Genomic DNA, 20,443 nt, shown 5'->3' with positions numbered 1-20,443 from the left:
GAGTCTCAGAAGAAGAAGAGAGAGAAAAGGGGGCAGAAATTTTATTTGAAGAAATAATGGCTAAAAATTTCCCTAATCTGGGGGAAGGAAACAGATATCCAAATCCAGAAGGCACTGAGAACCCCCATCAAAATCAACAAAAGCAGAGGTGCCTGGGGGGCAGTCAGTTAAGTGTCTGACTCTTGGTTTTGGCTCAGGCTATGACCTCAGTGTCATGAGATCGAGCCGTGCATCTGGCTCTGCACTCAGTGCAGAGTCTGCTTGAGATTCTCTCTCTCCTTCTCCCTCTGCCCCTCCCCCTGCTCGCTCACTGTCCTCTCTCTCTCTCAAACAAATAATCTTTTTAAAAAAATCAACAAAAGCAAATCCACACCAAAACATATTGTGATTAAATTTGCAAAAGAAAGTTATAAAAAAATCTTAAAAGCGGCAAGATAAAAGAAGTCAGTAACTTACAAGGGAAAACCCATAAGGCTAACAGAAAATTTTCAACAGAAATTTGGCAGGCCAGAAGGGAGTGGCATGATATATTCAAAGTGCTGAATGGGAAAAATCTGCAGCCAAGAATACTCTAGCCAGCAAGGCTGCCACTCAGACTAGAAGGAGAGATAAACAGTTTCCCAGACAAACAAAACTAAAACTAAAGGAGTTTGTGACCACTAAACCAGCCTTGCAAGAAATATTAAAGGGGACCCTTTGAGTGGAAAAGAGAGACCGAAAGTGACAGTATAAAGGGAGGAAACACAAAAGCAGGAAAAATGAATATTTCTGTAAAAAATCAAAGAACTCAAGAAAAAAAAGGATATAAAATATAGTAACATATACCTAAAACATAGGGAGAAGAGGAGAAAAGAATATGTTCAAATTTAAACAACTATCAACATAATATAGACTGCTATATGCAGAAGAGGCTATATACAAACCTGCTGGTAACCATATATCAAAAACCACTAATAAATATGCAAAGAATAAAGAGAAAGAAATCCAGACATATCACTGAGGAAAATCAGCAAAACATGAAAGAGAGAAAGACAGTAAAGGATCAGAGAAAATCTTCAGAAACAACCACAAAACAAGTAATAAAATAGCAATAAATACATATCTGTTATTACTTTGAATGTAAATGGACTAAATGCTCCAATCAAAAGTCATAAGGTATCAGAATGGATTAAAAACAAAAAGACCCATCTATATGCTGCCTACAAAAGACTCATTTTAGACTTAAAGACACCTGCAGATTGAAAGTGAGGGGGTGGAGAATCATGTATCCTGCAAATGGATGTCAAAAGAAAGCTGGAGTAGCAATACTTATATCAGACAAAATAGACTTTAAAAAACAAAGATTGTAACAAGAGACAAAGAAGGACACTACAATCTTAAAAGGGACAATCCAACAAGAAGATATAGCAATTGTAATTATGCACCCAACATAGGAGCACCCAAATACATAAAAACAGTTAATAACAATCAAAGGAAATAATAATAATACAGTAATAGTAGGGGACTTTAACACCCCCACTTACATCAGTGGACAGTTCATCTAAACAAAATCAACAAGGAAACAATGGCGTTGAATGACACACTGGAACAGATGAATTTAACAGATATATTCAGAACATCCCATCCTAAGACATCAAAATACACATTCCTTTCAAGTACACATGGAGCATTCTCTAGAATAGATCACATATTAGCCCACAAAGCAGGCCTCAACAAATAGAAGAGGATTTTAAGTCATACTATGTACCTTTTCTGACCACAACACTATGAAACTAGAACTCAACCACAAGAAAAAATATGGAAAGACCACAAATACATGGAGGTTAAATAACATGCTACTAAATAATGAATGGGTCCACCAGGAAATCGAAGAAATAAAAAGATGATACAAATGAAAATGAAAACAAAATAGTCCAAAACCTTTGGGATTCAGCAAAAGCGGTCCTAAGAGGGAAGTAAATAGCAATACAGGCCCAGCTCAAGAAGCAAGAAAAATCTCAAATAAACAATATAAACTTAGACCTAAATGATCTAGAAAAAGAACAACCAACAAAACCTAAAACCAGCAGAAGGAAGGAAATAATAAAGATTACAGCAAAAATAAATGATGTAGAAACTAAAAAAAAAGAAAAAGAAAAAAATAGAACAGATCAATGAAACCAGAAGCTGGCTCTTTGAAAAAAAAAAAAATGAAATTGATAAACCTCTAGCCAGACTTATAAAGAAAAAAAGAAATGACACAAATAAAATCACAAATGAGAGAGGAGAAATAACAACCACAACAACACAGAAATAACAAACAATTAGAAGAGAATATTATGAAAAACTATATGCCAACAACCTGGAAGAAATGGATAAATTCCTAGAAACAAACTATCAAAACTGAAACAGGAATAAGGAGAAAACTTGGGACAGACCAATAACCAGCAAAGAAATTGAAACAAGTAAAAAAAACTCACAACAAATAAATGTCTAGGACCAGATGGCTTCACAGGTGAATTCTACCAAACATTTAAAGAAGAGTTGATGCATATTCTTCTTAACCTATTCAAAAAAAAAAATAGAAGAGGAAGGAAAACTTCCAGGTTCATTCTGTGAGGCCAGTATTACCCTGATACCAAAACCAAACAAAGATACCACTAAAAAAGAGAACTACAGGCCAATATCCCTGATGAACATGGATGCAAAAATTCTCAACAAAATACTAGCAAACCAAATTCAACAGTACATTAAACAAATTATTCACCACAATCAAGTTGAGATTTATTGGGTTGCAGAGTTGGTTCATTATTTGCAAATCAATCAGTGTAATCATATTAATAAGACAAAGGATAAGAACCATATGATCATTTCAATAGATGCCAAAAAAAGCATTCAACAAAGCACAGCATCTATTCATGATAAAAACCCTCACACAGCAGGTTTAGAGGGAACATGCCTCAACATAATAAAGGCCATATATGAAAAACCCACAGCTAACATCATCCTCAATGGGGAAAAATTGAGAGCTTTTCCTCTAAGATGAGGAACAAGACAAGAGTGTTCACTTTTACCACTTTTATGCAACATAGTACTGGAAGTCCTAGCCACAGCAAGCAGACAAGAAAAAGAAATAATAGGAATCCAAATCAAACTTTGATGATTTGCAGATGACATGCTACTGTATATAGAAAACCTGAAAGACCACCAAAAAACTGGTAGAACTGATAAATGACTTCAGTAAAATTGCAGGATACAAAATCAGTGTACAGAAATCTGTTGTATTTCTGTACACCAATAATGAAGCAGTAGAAAGAGAAATTAAGAAAGCAATCCCATTTATAATTGCACTACAAATAATAAGATACCTAGGAACAAACCTAACCAGAGGTGAAAAACCTGTATTCTGAAAACTATATGACACTGATGAAAGGAATTGAAGATGACATAAAGAAATGGAAAACATTCCATGCTCATAGATTGGAAGGGCAAATATTGTTAAGATGTCTATACTACTCAAAGCAATCTACATATTCAGTGGAATCCCTATCAAGATACCAACAACATTTTTCACAGAACTAGAATAAACAATCTTAAAATTCATATGGAACCACAAAAGACCCCGAATAGCCAAAATAATCTTGAAAAAGTAAAGCAAAACTGGAGGAATCACAATCCTGGACTTCAAGTTATATTACAAAGCAGTAATAATCAAATCAGTATGGTATTAGTACAAAAATAGACAAAGATCAATGGAACAGAATAGAAAACCCCGAAATAAACCCACAATTACATGGCCAATTAATCTTTGACAAAGCAGGAAAGAATATCCAATGGGAAAAAGATAGTCTCTTCAACAAACAGTTTTGGGAAAACTTGAGAGCAACATGCAAAAGAATGAAAGTGGACCACTTTCTTACATCATACACAAAAATCAATTCAAATGAATTAAAGACCTCTAAATGTGAGACCTGAAACCATAAAAATCCTAGAAGAGAGCAGAGGCAGTAACTTCTTTGACATCGGCCATAGCAACTTTTCTCTGGATATGTCTCCTGAGGCAAGGGAAACAAAAGGAAAAATAAACTATTGGGACTGCATCAAAATAAAAAGCTTCTACACAGTGAAGGAAACAATCAACTAAGCAAAAAGGCAACCTACAGAATGGGAGAAGATATTTACAAATGACAGATCAGGTAAAGGGTTAGTATCCAAAATATATAAAGAACTTAACAGCACTCAACACCCAAAAACCAAATAATCCAATTGAAAAAATGAGCAGAAGACTTGAACAGATACTTCTTCAAAGAAGACATCCAGATGGCCAACAGACACATGAAAAGATGCTCAATATCACTTATCATCAGGGAAATCAAAACTACAATGGGATATCACCTCACACCTGTCAGAATGGCTAAAATCAACAACACAAGAAACAACAGTGTTGGCAAGGATGTGGAGAAAGGGGAACCATCTTGCACCATTAGTGGGAATGCAAACTGGTGCAACCACTGTGGAAAACAGTATGGAGGTTCCTCAAAAAGTTCAAAATATGGGGAGCCTGGGTGGCTCAGTTGGTTAAACGTCTGACTTTGTGTTTTGGCTCAGGTTATGATCTCAGGGTCGTGAGATTGAGCCCTGCATCTAGCTCCACGCTGAGCTGGCGGGATCTGCTTGAGATTCTTTCCCGCTCTACCCCCTCCCCCAAAATAAATAAAATCTTAAAAAAAAAAAAAGTTAAAAATAGAACTACTCTACAATCCAACAATCACTCCTGGGTATTTACCCTAAAAATATAAGAACATTAATTCAAAGGTATACATGCACCCCTATGTTTATAGCAGCATTATTTATAATAGGCAAGTTATGGAACCAGCTCAAGTGTCCACAGATTGATGAATGGACAAAGATGTGGCACACACACACACACACACACACACACACACCCCACAGTGGAATATTACTCAGCCATAAAGAATGAACTCTTGCCATTTGCAACAACATGGATGGATGGAGCTAGAAAGTATTATGCTAAGTAAAATAAGTCAGTTAGCAGAAGATAAATGCCATATGATTTCCCTCATGTGGAATTTATGAAACAAACAAAAAACAAGCAAAGGGAAAAAATAAGAGAGACAAATCAAGAATCAGACCCTTAATTATAGAGAACAAACTGATAGTTACCAGAGGAGCAGTAGTGGGGGAAATGGGTAAATGGATGATAGAGATTAAGGAGGGCACTTGTGATGAGCACCAGGTGATGTATGGAAGTGTTGAATCACTATATCATACACCTAAAACTAAATATACAACTATGTTAACTAGAATTAAAATAAAAACTTTTTAAAAAGTTAAAAACAAAAATCCACAGCAAATCTTAAGGTATCTACTAAGAAAATCGAGATTCAGGGAGTTATAGTGACTTACCCAAGATTATACAGCTAGTCATTGGTGGAATCAAGATTTGGATCAGGATTGTCTGACTTCAAGCTCATCTAAAGACGCCATATAATGGTGTCCTTTTTTAGTTGGTTCCTAACTCACCGGTGACTTGGGATCATTCCTGTGAAGGTACAAGGGCTTACCAATTTCTGTGCCCACCTCTTGAGCTCTTCTGCATGGAAAGGGGCCTGGTTCTGTTCACATAGAGATCCATGGGGTTTCCAGAAAATCACAGGCCAGTAGAGCAGGAAGGAACCTCGTGTCATCCAGACCATCCTCTGCTTTACAGATGAATGAGTTACTTATACAAGATCACACAGGCAGAGGGAAATAGTCTTGAATCTGCTCTCTACCTAACACTGCCTTAGGAAGAAATTGTGAACTTTGCTGGTGGATCTCGTTTATTCATCAAATTGTTTAGCAGATTTGAGCCATTTATATAAAATCATGAGATTAGTCAATTTTAATCAAATACAGTATGAAATAGCCAAGGATAGGTCTGTTGTGCAAACATCCTCCAGGCTCAATTACCAAATGGCCAGCGTCTCACATTTATCACAAGAAGCATTAAATTTCTTATATAACTTATTTTCTATGCCAGCATTTTGAGCAGTAAGAAATAAGGGAAAATGTAATCTGTTCTTGTCACAGAAATTGTTACATGAAAAAGGAAAAACATATCAAAAATTTCCACATCCATTCTCCAGACTGAAAACATGGTGTTCCTCCATAATAGCAATAGCATCCTTAAAAAAAAAAAAAAAAAAAAAAAAAAAAATTGTAATTTCCCTCCCTCTTCCCGAAGGGAATCCCTGTTAGCAGTTTCTAAGTATCCTTCCAGGAAAAAAAATTGTCATATACTAGCCTATATATAGGTTTTATTCTTTCACAGTTAATTCTTTTATCCACCTGTGATTTTAATGTAGCCTGTGAAATTATATAATTACTTTTATTAAATTGGCAATCAGTTTTAGCAATCAGTTGGTTGGAAATGGCTGGTTGCCCTAATCATTCTGTAAGGCTGAGATACCATCTCCAATCCTTGATTGAAACCAGTGTCTACCTATAGAGTTTTGGCTAGAATTTTTATGTACCTCTAAGCCATGTTCATTGTAGGAAAGCTTCTAGTTGGGCACATTAGGCTCTTTTGTAAAGACAGACAAATGCACAGAAGTTATGTCTCTTGCCCTCTGGCTTCTGTTATCCAATGTGTCCACTGCCTTCTCTGTGGATTGGATTGCGGTTGGCAACAGTGACCTGAATTAAATTAAGTAAAACATTGAAAAGGAGATAAAACCCAAAGGTGATATTTTCTAAGTTGTCTTAAATAACCTGAACTTAACCATGAGGAAATAACAGACAAGCCCAAAGTAAAAGACATGTTACAAAACAACTGGCTTGCACTCTTCAAAAATGTCCATGTCATGAAAGACAACGAAAGATTAAAGAGTGTCCTGGATTAAAGAAGATTCGAGAGAGACGTGCCTGCCAAATGCAGTAGGATCCTGGCTTGGGGGAGGGAAGGTTGCCATGAAAGACAGCACTGCACTAATAGGCGAGATTGGAATGTGAGTTGTATATTAGATAATTTTCCAACATTAAGTTTCCTGCATTTGATAATTTTACTGTGGTTAATCCAGATCTCCTTTCTTGATGACATTAGCAACCAACTCATTCTTAATTAAGGTAGATTCAGGAGTTTTAGCCCCCTGGAATCTTCTGTGGAGGAAGAAGAAAAAACAGCCTTGTTTTTCAGTAGCTTGTAAAGATACTGACATGGTGAACTGTGGTGCCCCCTTGCGGTGAGAGTTCCCTTCATTCTCGGGACTGACTTCAAGAACTGGAGACTTTGTCCCCTGTCACCTCACAAATATTTTTCAAAGCCTATTATGTATCCCGCATCTGCTAGATGTCGAGGGTACATAAGCTCCTTGGGAGCTTCCAAGCACACACACAAATAAAGAGGGTTTGAAGGTGTCCTATTACATAGGTTGATTATCTCTAAAACTTGGCATGAAACAGAAGGGAGGTGTCCCTGTCTTTGGTTCATATTGAGTTTGGGGCCGCCCTTCCCCATGGCTGTTGGACATTACTCGTTCTGGACCAGATGGTCTGGGTCCCTGCTTCCCTCATCACTACTTATGATTGGTAATAATACAGTTAGTGCTTTCCTAGCTGTGACTTAAAATAATAATTTTTTTAAAAGTACACCTGAGAAAAAGTGAGATCGCAGTAAATCAAGCCCACCTCTCTGAGGGACACTGTATAATTTGCAGCCGCAGAGGACCCGACAGACCCCACCTGTATCAGTGGCCGTGGAGAGTGCCCTTCTCCCTGCCTGTTTTGTCTGTCAGATTGCTCACAGCAGCATCTCGCTTCGAGCTCTAGACAGCTGGATTAGTGACCTGAGTGAGGGGCTTGTCTGTGGTGCTCATGATCGTCCTTTGTGTTGGAGCACTGAGCAGTGGCCCATGGTGAGGGACACAGGAGAAAGACAGTGATGATGTCATGTGGAGGCTGGGGGCTAGTTTACTCAACCCAGGTGATGAAATAGTGTTGCACAGAATCACCCACATGGTCTGGTGGACTGTTTGAAAAGGGAAGAGGAGAGTTTGCTCAAACGGGACACAGTTCTAATATTTGGAGAACTCAACTAAATAATAGATAACAGCAATGCTTGTAGAATAGAAAATGTGTTTCTAAGTGTTGGGTGTAGAGATTTTAAACATTTTATTATGGACAGTGTCTTAAAAGGAGAGGCAGAACAGTGTCATGAGCCCCATGTATCCATCATCCATCTTCCACTCTCCCCTGGATTATTTTGACATTGTATAACTTATGCGTGTAATCATAATTGTTGACAGTCATCTTTTTTTCTTCACTGGAAGAATACAGCTCTGTGATGTTTATTTGGGTTTTGCTGATTTATCTCGCCAACCCCCCCCCCCCCCCCCGCAAGGAAGCATAGCATAGAGTCAGAGCGTGGGCCTTGGAGCCATAGTACCTGGGTTAGAATTGGGCTCCGCCTTCTGCCGTGTGACCCTGGGCAAGCTGGTAAACCTCTCTGGGCCTCCTGTCTGTAAATGGGCAAATACAGTCCTAAGTGTGTGTCGGCCGTCCCCATCGTTACTCTATAGGACCTCTGTGTGCACTAATAGGCTGTTTTCACATCTGCTTCTTATTTAACCCCACAATAATCCTGAGGGGGCCATAGTATTTTACTCATGAGGAAGCTGAACCTGAAGTAGGTGAAATCAGAGGTTTGCAGACTTGTCTGCGGGAGTCATCTGGGGAGCTTCAAAAGTTAACTGAGGCCTGCTCCACCACGGAGACTGATTTAATCGGCCAGGGATGTGGCCGGGCATTGGTATCATTAAAGATCCCCAGGTGACTGTAAGGTGCAGAGACACGTGTGGGAACACGCTTGGGAACCTAGAGGCGGGCAAAGCCCCAGTACTGTAGTCCTGAGCGAAGCTTTCTGCCATCATTGTGTGCCGACATTGGCATGGGAGCCAGGACGTGGCTGGGAAGGTTTATCATCTGGTTTTCAGGGCCTCCCAGAGCCGAGCCCCACCCCACACCCTCACTGATCAGAGCAGATTTCACACCAGGCATTATGCGGAAAGTTTCGTTTGTGTTTGTCTTAGTTTTCATCCCAAGTCCCTAGACAAAACAAAAGAAGGGAAAGTAAAAACTACAGAGGCTCCATCCCATTCCAGGGCCTGTCTCAGGGGACAGGATGTAGCAGTAGCAAAAACCAGTATTCTTTGAATGCATTTCCATCTTCGCCTGGTCAGTCAATGAAAAAAGTTGTTGATGTTTGTATCAGTTCTGTATCGCCATAGTGGTGCTAAGTATCGATCACAGAATCTCAGTGGCATACAAAGTAAGCACAGCTAACATCTGTGGGTCCCCTGTGGGTGGGCTGCTCTGGGCTGGAGCTGCTGGGCTGGGTGGCTCTTCCTTAAGGGCCCAGTGGGCTAGCCAGGGAATGTTCTCTCACTGAAGGCAGAGGTACAAGGAAACCAGCCCTACTTCTGCACAAGTGGGCTGGAAGTATCCCCTGGGTCATGTCTGCTCATGTCCTGTTGACCAAAGCAAATCACATGACTGAGCCCAAAGTTAAGGGGTAGGGAAATATGCCCCATTTGCTTTGAGTCCAAGCACGTCACATGGTCAAGCCTAACATGAGTGGAAGGGAATGCACTCTTTTCCAGTGGAAAGGACAGGGTGGGTGGTTTTGAACGGGAATCTGTTACAAATGAAAACCTGGAAGTTGCCTTCGTAAGTGTTTATGGTAGCAGAAAGTTGCAACAGTTTTAGGGATTAAACATAGAAAGATACTTAGATAAAAAAGAGCACATATACACAGTAAAACACAAAGCAGCTATTTAAAATGATGTAGCAAATATGTCATTGAAAATTATTCATGCCACAAAATGGGGGAAAGCAGATTATGAAATGTTATGTTGCCAATTCTGAGAGGAACTATGTATATTCATATTTCAGTAGGTTAAAGATGCGTGCCAAATTGCTAATGATCGTCTGTGGGAGAATTATGGAATACTTTTATTTTCTATTTCTACTCCTGAATTTTCTGCACTTTCTGTGGTGAATATACATTACTTATTCCAATAAGAAAAACATTCGAAACTGTTAGATGTGGAAGTTAAGATTAAGCATTCTTATTAATTCTTTCTAACCTGTCAATAGGCACCAAAATAATGGAGAACGGCCTTCTCTTCAAAGAGCTTCTGCAGACTCCAAATTTTCGAATTACTGTGGTTGACGACGCAGACACTGTCGAACTTTGTGGTGCTCTTAAGGTAAAGTCGGCCTTGTTACTTCTGCTCAAGGAGAGGAGCTAATCATGCCCGGGTCACTGTCCGAATTATCAAATCCAATCCTGAAGAGTGGGCTCTGTGTTCTGTGCTTGTACTTGAGAGAAGAATACTGAATTGAGAGCCTTGTGTATCACTTCCTGCTTTGCCTCAGCCTGTGCTGGGTGGTTGGACTTCCTCTTCCAGGCCGCTTTGCTTTCATTTGTAAATTGGGGGCGGCGGGGTTGGGACATGTGGTGTTTTGTTGTTTGGGAAATTGGCAGCATTGATATTTAAAAAGCATGGAGGGTACCTTGATTGTAGAGTTTCACAGGGGACCAAAGCATTCTTTTTTTCTCCCCCACTATGAATTCATATATTTCTCTTACACATTGTCTTGAGTGGGGAAGGGACTTACTCCCTCTGAATTATGCTACTCCTTTGGTTTGATGGCTTGGCTGGTTGTTCTTTTTAAAGGGAAAACAGTCTGCTGCTGACAAAGGCTTTTCTAGGAATAGTTTTATCTTTATCCGTAAAGGGAAATGGTCAGTGAAAGAAGCAGCTTCTGTTAGCCGGTGGCTTGGGAGGGTAGAGGGAAGTTTCCACATGGGCTCCTGACCTGTTCCACTCTGCCTGTGGAAGTCTTCTTGGTGGGGGGGAGGGGGGCTCTCTAGCCTGATGCTGGGAAACAGCCAGTGGGAAGCTGGGCTACACTCTCTGATCCTTCCCCCCGCCCCCAACTGGAATCAGCTGCCTTCTTAAAAAAAAAAAAAAAAAGCCTCGATGTGAATGAATGCCCCCCTTTGAGGCACTTTTGAGTCTTTTCTTTTGTAGCAAAAGCCGCTTTTCAGGAATTTGAGCACCTCAGGAAGGAAGTCAGGCAATCGGGCTTGGGCTTAGGCTTTGTCAGGTAAAAATTGCAGATAGAAAGTATGCTGCAAAGACGAGAATCCAAAGAATGCCTTCCCGTTCTTTGTCTCGATTGTACATACGTCCTTTTTTCTCATCAGAGTTTAAAACCACTTTGTAGAATTCATATCGCATGTGTTTGTGTGGTCACGTGTCCCTGTAAATGAGGATTTTAAGAAGGAAAGCCAGTGAAAAGCTCGGGCTCCCCCAGGGGCAGCACACGACCCCATTTTTGAGTGTGGGGGGGCATTCTTCACGTTACGGGCAGGCCCTCTTACACAGTTAAGGCACGGGCTTTGGCTGCCTTGTGTGTTTTTTGGGTTGAGATTTTTATGTGCTTTTAATAGTCCTTCATTAAACTAATGACCACTTGACAGCAGGGGCATCATGAACGCCTAATTGCTCAGCACCAGCCTGTGTTGCTCCAAAACAGTTTTTAAGTGACTGGATATTTTTGGTGGTGGATGGAGAAGCTGTGAGATCCTGCCCAGAACAGAGGGCTTGGGGGAGAAGAAAGATTCTAGATGGAGGGTTCTGGAAAAGATTCAGCTAATGGGACCTCATGCTGGTTTTGTGTCTGAACTTAGACTGGCTTTTCATTTTTGTTGGCAGGAAACCTGTAATGGATCTGTGCCTGCTACCGGGACAGAGCATGGTTCGTGGGGGGCAGAGACAGATGGGGGTGGAGGACCATTTATCTTCCTTCCTCTGGCTATCCTTTGAAACAGTGTCAGTTACCGTCATTCCTGTTGGCTTGCATCAGAGCTGGGATTTTTGGAAACTGAGAAATGGGCATTTTTGGCTGTAACTGAGTCTAACCGTTTGGTCATAGAGATAAGGAGACAGAGATCCAGAGAGATTAAATCGCTCAAATGTAGCAAATACGGACACAGTTGGAGTGTGAATGCAGGTTCCAAGAATCTTAGTCTTGTGTTCTTTGGTTACTATGTACAGCCTGACTTTTTTGGTTTGTGTCCAGTTGAATAAAATGAAGCCCTCCCTTGTCAGAGGCTGCCAAGGCAAGGACAATTGGACATCGTTTCTTTTATTACATAACTAATAGTTTGTTGTTTTTTCTGATTATAAAAGTAGTGCACATTCATTATGCTTCACACAGCAGAAGGATGTAAAGAAAGTGAAAATGACCGATAATCCCTACATCCTCAGATCACCACTGTTGATGTTTTTTCTATACCCTTCCAGTCTTTTTAGTGAGTGCACATATATATGTGGCCCCTTTTAAAAACAAAAACTGGATCGTACTGTTCAAATAGTTTGACATGTTTTACTCTTTCACATTAAATTAATAGTCTTCAGTAATCTCCATTCTAGCAATCAAAGAAATGTACACTCTTTTTTGATGCTCAAAAACATGAGGGCACTTGAGTTACCAAAAAAAGAAAAGGTAACAGCTCACTACAAGGATAAAACCAAAAAGAAACTGTAAAGGTTTTATGCAAAATCATTTTGTAACAGTGCATTTTGCTGCCTTCAGAATGTCCTTTACCCCTGACCTGTATTAATCTCCAGTAAGGGAATATCTTTTTTAAATATCCACTTTATTTAAGCCTAATTCATGTACATTAAACTGTATCTATGTAAAGTACCTAATACAGTGGGTTGTTTTTTTTTTAAAGATTTTATTTATTCATTTGTGAGAGAGAGAGAGAACAAGCAGAGGGAGAGGCAGAGGGAGAGGGAGAAGCAGACTCCCTGCTGAGCAAGGAGCCGGATGTGGGACTCGATCCCAGGACCCTGGGATGATGACCTGAGCTGAAGGCAGACGCTTAACCATCTGAGCCACCCAGGCGCCCAATACAGTGGGTTTTAACAGTTGTGTGCATATACCCTGAAAATCACCACCATAATACAGAACATTTCCATCATCCCCAAGCGATTCTTTGTGTCCCTTTTCAGTCCCTACCCCAGCCAGGCAGCCACTGATCTGCCTTTGTACACTACAGTTTGCATTTTCTAGAACTTTCATAATGGAGTTGTACAGTATCTACTGTTCTACATGTGGCTTCTTTCACTGAGGGTGTATTTTTGTTTGTTTTAATGTAAATTTTAAGTGGCACACCTTACAGAAAAGCACAAAAATCGTAACTGTAAAGTTCAACTTACCATTTTTAACAGATGCTTTATCAGGATTAGGTTTCATTAACAGAGACCCAAGATGATAGTGGCTGAACACAGTAGAAGTTAATTTCTTTCTTATGTAAAAAATCCTGAATCCATGTGATAGCTCCATTCTACAGAATTCTCAGGGACCCAGGCTCCTTCCTGCTCACAAGGGTAGGCCCTTGTCCTACTGTTCTAAAATGGTGACCAGAGTTCCAACGGTCACGTCTTCCTCCCAGGCATTAGGGTGGGAAAAAAGAAAGGATAAAGGGCACGTGACAGCTGTCCTTTAAGGCAGGTTCTGGGGAGCCACAATGTAATAATTTGGCTTCATCTCAATGGGCAGTACTTAATTGTGTGACTATACCTAGCTGCAAGAGACATTGGGAAATGTTTTTTTTTTCCCCCTCTTGGTCAGCCATATACTTGCGTGAAAGTCAGGGACTCTTACGACTCTGGAAGGGGAAAGTAGATTGGGGCATAACCCCAGACCCTGTGTCACAGCCACATGACATTCCCTTGCAGGGCTGTTCTGTAGTGAGGTTAAGCACCCCTGATGTCTGGGCATATAAGTTTCTTCCCAGGGCTTTTCCTGAGATAAGCCACGCTGTGAAGCATAGCCTCAGGCCTAGTGTCTAGCCAGGGCCGCTTCCGGGATCCAACTAGCCATATGTGTTTCTTTGCATTTATGTTTGAATTAATTAAAACTTAAAAAAAAAAATGAAGAGTTCCATTTCTGAGTCACAGTAGCCCCATTTCAAAGACTCCGTAGCTACATGAGTCTTCAGGGAGTCTCAGTGGCTAGCGACTCCTCTGTTGCATGAGCAGACAGAAAACATTTACATCATTGCAGAAGCTTCTACTGGACATCACTGCTCTAGGGTGCCCTGCCTGGTGGGCTCACTGTAGGCTTGACCCTCAGCCCTCCTTGAACCTCAGCGGGGCTGCCTTCTGCAGAGCATGACCTGCAAGCGGTAACACGGTGCCTTGTCCAGGGTCAGCCTACACTCTGCAATCAAGAGTTTTCCCTTAGGCCCAGAGCCCTAGGAGCTGGCCTCAGGCAGAGGAGTGCTGCCCCTACAGGAAACAGTGACTGCCGCCTGGGTTTCAACTGGAGCCCTGTGTCCTGGGTGGTGAGAGTGTTTGCATAACCCGCAGGTAGTCTGGGCCGGGCAGCTTCTCAACTTTTGCATTCTTCCCTTGGGGAGGCTAGGAGTGGAAGGAATGGAGTCCCATCCAACCCGCCCCGGTTCAGAATTGCAAAGACGCGCTTCAGGGCGAATGATTGCCTCTGAGTATTGCCATAACCCCGGAAATGGGGAAGGGCTTAAGCCCGTCTGTCTTCTGAAAATCATGGTATTTTTAGCTCCAGAATAGTTTAAAGCAGATTTAAATGCACAGTGGATAATGGTAACTTTCACAGCTGAGCGATCTCGGAGGACATCTGCTTGGATGCTATTCAAACATGACCTGACTGGCTCAGTGTGTTTATTTTTCTTTTGACAGTGATAAGTGGTAGAGGGAGAGAATGAGAGTTTCAAGATCCATCATAAGGCAATTAAACTGGATCGGTGCCCAGGGTCCCCTTGGAAGGGAGGAGTTTACCCTGCAGTGGCTCTTGCTCCTCTCTACCTCCCCCCCCCCCCCCGGCCCCGTCAGCCATCTAGGGGAAACTGAGGTAGTCCTCATCTGTGTGCCCTGTGTGCCCTGTGGTGAAGGGGTCACAGAAGGGCCAAGAGAGTGGCTGCAGTCCCAGGCCATGGGCACCCTCATGAGTCTTTTCTCTGAGAGCAGTGACACGAAAGGTCAGAAGCATTGCTCTGGAGCTCAGGGCTCATCCACACAGCTCCGGCTTGGATGCTTCCAGTGACTGAGAGCTCACTCCTTCACCTCCAAGTCCTTTGGGTTGGGTGAGGTCAGCTCAGATCTGAGGTGGCCCCTCTGTGCCTTTGATTCATTGACCTAGAGCGGCACAGTGTGATCTACCCCCCTGGAGAGAACTCTGGGCCCAGGCAACCTGGTCCTGCAGGTACCCACCATGTGACCTTGGGCCAGCTACCCACCCGTGTGTGTGGGAGTTTCCTCACCTCTCCCTGAGCATAATCATGGGGTCCGCCTTGTAGGAGTGTTGTGAAGATTAAACCAGTTAATAGTACTGGAAGCACTTAGAGCAGTTCAAGAAGGTTAGCTGTTATTTTCATTATTTCCCCCCAAAATCTGTTCTCCTAAGCCTACCCTTTTTACCTCCCAAGCACACATGCAGGCCAGAGAGGCCCTCCCCTTTGACATCTGATTGCAGAGGGTTCAGGAAGGTCTCCGACCCAAGGCAGGGGGCGGGGGGGGGGAGGGGGGAGGATGGCCAGGCCAAATTTGCCATACCAGGGAAGAGGCAAGGCGCAGGGAACAGAGTGGGCCTGGGAAGCCAGGCCCTGGGACGGACGGCATCCCTCACCAGCGAGAGGTGTTCTCGGTAAGCCGCTGAACCTCCGTGAGCCAGCCAGGAGGCAAGGGACACGCATGCCAGGGTTGTCACGAGAATTCAGAGGAGACCGTGTGTGCAGTGGGCGCACTGTAGGCCCTTCATAAATAATCCCTCTCTCCTCCTCTGTGTCTAGGAGCCCCTTGTTGGAAGGAAGTCATTGTATCTCTCAGTCAGTCTGTAGACATGTACTGAGGTTGGTTCGTCAAGTAACCTCCAGAATGGGTCACGTTGCAGTGAAGGGGCCACTGGAGACGGTCCAGGCGGCGGCAGATAGCCATTTCAACAGTCACTGTTTGGATCCTAGGCCTTGGCATGTTGCCATGGTAACTTCAATACAATCGTTCAGCAGGCTCACCCAACAGTTGGCCTCATGGCCTCTGTGCTCAGTCCCCCTGCATGCCCCAGGTGTCTCTTTGTTGCCACAGGACTGCCCCCACTTATCTGCAGCCTTGGGGCTGGCCACAGCTGCACCAGCTTTCCTGGAAGAATGTCACCACCAGAAGGGCCTTGGAAGATTTTATCCAAGCCCTGAATTTTACCCCTGAGGCCCAGAATGCTCAGAGAGGTGGAGTCATTGTCCCAAGGTCGCAGAGCAATGAGGCAGAGAGAGAACCACAGGTGGGAGGCCATCCAGCTATCAGTGCATGTGCTTCCCGTGCCTCCCCCGGCTTCCTTCGTCCGGCTGCTCTGCCAGGAGGGGTGTTTGGGTCTGTTTGGACTCAGCCCTTGGGTGTTCGTACCATCCCCGGTTCATCGTTGCATGGTGCCCCACCTAAAAGCTTAGGGGGTTGTTTCACCCCTCAGCATCTCGGGGCTCCTTCCCCACCGCCTCTCCCCTCTCCTCTTCACACGAGGCTGCCAGAGCCTAAGAGTGTGCCAAGCCAGGAGTTGCCCGCTTCCTGCGTCGGTGAGCATGCGCAGCAGGTGCCTGGGGAAGGATGGGTGCTGTCGAGGGCTGATCAAACCCAGAGCTTCCATTGCCTGCGTGGGTAGGAAGGAGTTGGGAGGCTTCTGCAGGTACATACAGAAGTTAATACCGTAGGAAAACACAGGCTCTCTGCTCAGGCCATGAATGCAGAAGACCCGATTTCCCCGTCAGCTCTACATGCAACTGTGGGCAGCGGGCTCTACATGGAGTCCGGCCTTTGTAAGGGGGAGAGTGATCCACCTGGAAGCTACTTTGTTGGTCTGTTAGAACAGCCCATAACCTCACTGGGAGACCCTCTAGAGCACAGAAAGAGAGCGAATTCGTCTAAAATCTGCACGTGCTCATGCCAGCTTTCTGATCATTTTTTAGAGAATTGTTTTACTCTTCCCTTTCCGTGTCAGTAGCCACAAGAAGAATAGCCAGCAACCAGAGTAAGCCCTGGGATTATTCCCGAGGAAGAGAATAAGATTTCGGGGCCCCTTCACTCCCATCCCCTCTTCTAGGCCTCTTCATTCCGCCCTTGAAGCTTGGAAGAGAGGGTGCTGTTTTATTGGTGTATTGGAAGTAGACAAAAGCTTCAGCTGGGCTCAGTGGTTTTTGGGTTTTTTTTTTTTTCTTTTTCATCTGCAATGGCTTTGTGTCTTCGGTCTCCCGGTGAGCGATGGCTGTGTTTAAATGGCCAGCTCTGTTTCTCAGGGTGAGCCTGGCCACATCAGTGCTGCGTTTGATGTATTTTATTAGAAACTGCCTATCAACCAGAGAAGACATTTTTCCTCCCCGGTTTGTTCTGTTTTTAACCTCGTCCGTCAAATTCTATAGGCCTGATGTTTTGAGAGAGAATTCTTTCATTAATAAAAAAACACTTTTTCTTTTTTTTTTTTTGGAGGAAAAGATGTGCTTATTTCATCTCCTATTCGTTACCAATTAGCTTCATATTTTAAGGTCTCTCCAGGCACAAATTCATCAGTAGCCACCGGGTAGTATGGAAAAATGCTAGTGGAGTTAGACAAAGGCAAAATACCTGCATTTTCCCTGGCATCAAGCATTCTCGGTGCAGGAGGCGGTCACGTGGGCGGGGCTAGGAGCCCAGGGACTTGCCCGAAGTCCCAAATGAGTGGGCACATGCAGATATTACTTGTCATATATAGTTGTTTGGTTTTCCACGGGATTTGAGGCCTAGCTCAGACGCCCCCTCCTTGGTGCAGGCTTCCCTGCTCTGAAATGAAGCTTGTGGCCCCTGTCACCCCTCCGCTCGCTCTCGTCCTTGATGCGCTTTGTGGTCTATTAGGCCAACTGTATTGTCAACTCTTCAGGGATAAGCTCTGTGTCTCGTTCTGTCTTGGTAGCTCCTCCCTGGGGGCACCCTCAGCCCCCATGTGCCCCGGCACCACCCTCTGGGCCCTGTGTAGAGCTTCCCACACAGGGCATGCTTAGTACACACTGGTTGAAATGAAAATCAGATTCTCAGTCCCTCTTGCGGGATATCATTTTTCTGCCCAGGTTATAATTATGGGCACCCTTTTATTTTCCTATTAGGCCAGCGGTTGGCAAACTTTTTCTGTAAGGGCCACATAGGAAACGCTGTGGGCTTTGTGGCCTATAGGGTCTATGTGGCAAGTACTCAGATCTGCTGTTAACAGCACCAAGGTAACCACAGATGGTGCGCAAACAAGCAGGGGGCCCTGGCCTCCAGGACATTTACAAAAACAGGCAGTTGGCCCTTAGTGTGCTGATCCCGGAACCAGATTATCAGCTTCTGAAGAGGCAGCTCTCGGTCTTATCTGCTTTGGGTATAGCAAAGGGCCATGGGGGGGGGGGGGGGGGGGGCATGAATGCTTGTATGGGGTAATTAAGTGAAACAAAAGGCTGAAACTTGAACAGCACATTTGCAGACATACCCAGCAACGCCACTCCCAGGCACACACCCAACAGAAATGCCTGTGTGTGGTCACCCAGGGCCACCCATCCTGGCCACAGCAGCACCATTTGTAGTGGCCCCAAACTGGGAACTACCCAGTTTGGCAAGAGAATGGCTGGAAAAAAACATGGTACTGTATTCACACAGTAGAATGCAAGGAGCACCGGGTGTTCTATGCAACTGATGAATCCCTGAACTCTACCTCTCTGAAACTAATACTACATGTAAGTTAATTCCCTTTATTCATTTATTCATTTATTTATTTATTTTTAAAAAGATTTTTATCTATTTGTCAGAGAGAGAGAGCGAGAACACACAAGCAGGGGGAGCGGCACACAAGAGGGAGAAGCAGGCTCCCCACTGAGCAGGGAGCCCAATGCGGGGGCTCGATCCCAGGACCCTGGGATCATGACCCGAGCTGAAGGCAGATGCTTCACTGACTGAGCCACCCAGGTGTCCCTCCAAATAAAATAAAGAATGCAATGCAGCAATGAAAATAAATGTGCCATATGTAAAAATACAGCTAAAACTCACAAACATGATGTCGAATTGAGACAGACACCCCAATGATTGCATTCGATTCTATTCATATAAAATTTAAAGACAGGTGAAGCAAATCTATGTTGTTAGAAGAGTGGTTACCTTTGTGTGGGGGTGGTGACTAGGAGGGGGTGTGAGGGTGGCTTTCTGGGGCGCTGGTTATGTTCTGTTTTTCCGTCAGGGTGCTGGTTCCCAGGGTGTGTTCAGTTTGTGAGAATATCACTAAGCCGTATACTTATGACCTGCATACCTTTCCACGTGAATGTTTCATTCAATCAGGCATTTGATAAAAAAAAAAAAAAAAAAAAAAAGAGGCAGTTTGTCCAAACAGTATCTGACCAGAGTCAGCCACTCTAATTCTCTGGCTGATGCTCCCCAACGGCGGCTTCCTTCTGACCCGGGACCTGGGCTCTTGGGTTCCTCTAAACGGGAGCGTAGAAGCCTGGCGCCTTCTTTTACCTCCGGCGGTCAGGGTGCAAGAGCAGAAGCTGGAGCGGTGCGGGGGCCAGTGGAGCGCTCTAAGCGTGGGCCAGGGGCCTTACCCGCTCCACCCCCCCCCCCCCCCGCCCCCAGCCTTCCAGCAGCCTTGTCTGCGGCGGGCATGTGACGGGCATCCCTGGGCTTCCTTGTCTCCTTCACAGAACATTGTAGCGGTGGGAGCCGGGTTCTGCGACGGCCTCCACAGCGGGGACAACACCAAAGCTGCTGTCATCCGCCTGGGGCTCATGGAAATGATCGCCTTCGCCAAGATCTTCTGCAAGGGCCAGGTGTCCACGGCCACCTTCCTGGAGAGCTGCGGCGTGGCAGACCTCATCACCACCTGCTACGGAGGCCGGAACCGTAGGGTGGCCGAAGCGTTTGCCAGAACCGGGAAGGTAGCCCCTGGCCTGTCCTAACGGCCCCCACCCCAGCCCCGCGCGCCGCCCGCGCCCCCGCCCGCCCGTCCTCATTGACTGCCCTGGACTGGGGCGAGCACTTGCTGGGCGTATCCCACTGACACCCGTCTATTTTCGCTTAGGAGTATCCATGCCCAAGCGCTTTAGCCTGTAGGTCTCTCTTTCCGTGGTTTACAGCTGAGGATGGCAGCCCCCCTCCGCCACTCTCCTCTCCAAATAAGTGATTCTCTGGTCTTTTCTTTTCCCAAAGATTGATTTGAGAGAGAGCACATGCGCTCGCGCGCGCACTCGCGCCCAGTACAGGAGGGGGAGGAGCAGAGGGAGAGAGAAGGTCAAGCAGACTCTGCTCTCAGCACGGAGCCCAACCTGGGGCTCCATCTCATGAGCCTGAGATTCCCACGACCTGAG

The 20,443-nt window shown here is 44.3% G+C and overlaps 1 protein-coding gene across 1 annotated transcript in view; it reads left to right on the top strand.

Moving 5' to 3' along the window:
- GPD1L (glycerol-3-phosphate dehydrogenase 1 like) overlaps positions 1-20,443 on the top strand; it is a 57,778-nt gene that overhangs the window by 29,034 nt on the left and 8,301 nt on the right. Inside the window, exons 5-6 of the mRNA XM_027585781.2 lie at positions 10,135-10,247; positions 19,781-20,014. Of these exons, the coding sequence (XP_027441582.1) occupies positions 10,135-10,247; positions 19,781-20,014 (347 nt within the window). The remainder of the gene's footprint in view (positions 1-10,134; positions 10,248-19,780; positions 20,015-20,443) is intronic.

This window comes from Zalophus californianus, chromosome 1 (assembly GCF_009762305.2).
Source record: "Zalophus californianus isolate mZalCal1 chromosome 1, mZalCal1.pri.v2, whole genome shotgun sequence".
Classification (NCBI taxonomy): Eukaryota; Metazoa; Chordata; class Mammalia; order Carnivora; family Otariidae; genus Zalophus; species Zalophus californianus.
This window is presented reverse-complemented; position numbering and strand designations above follow the sequence as displayed.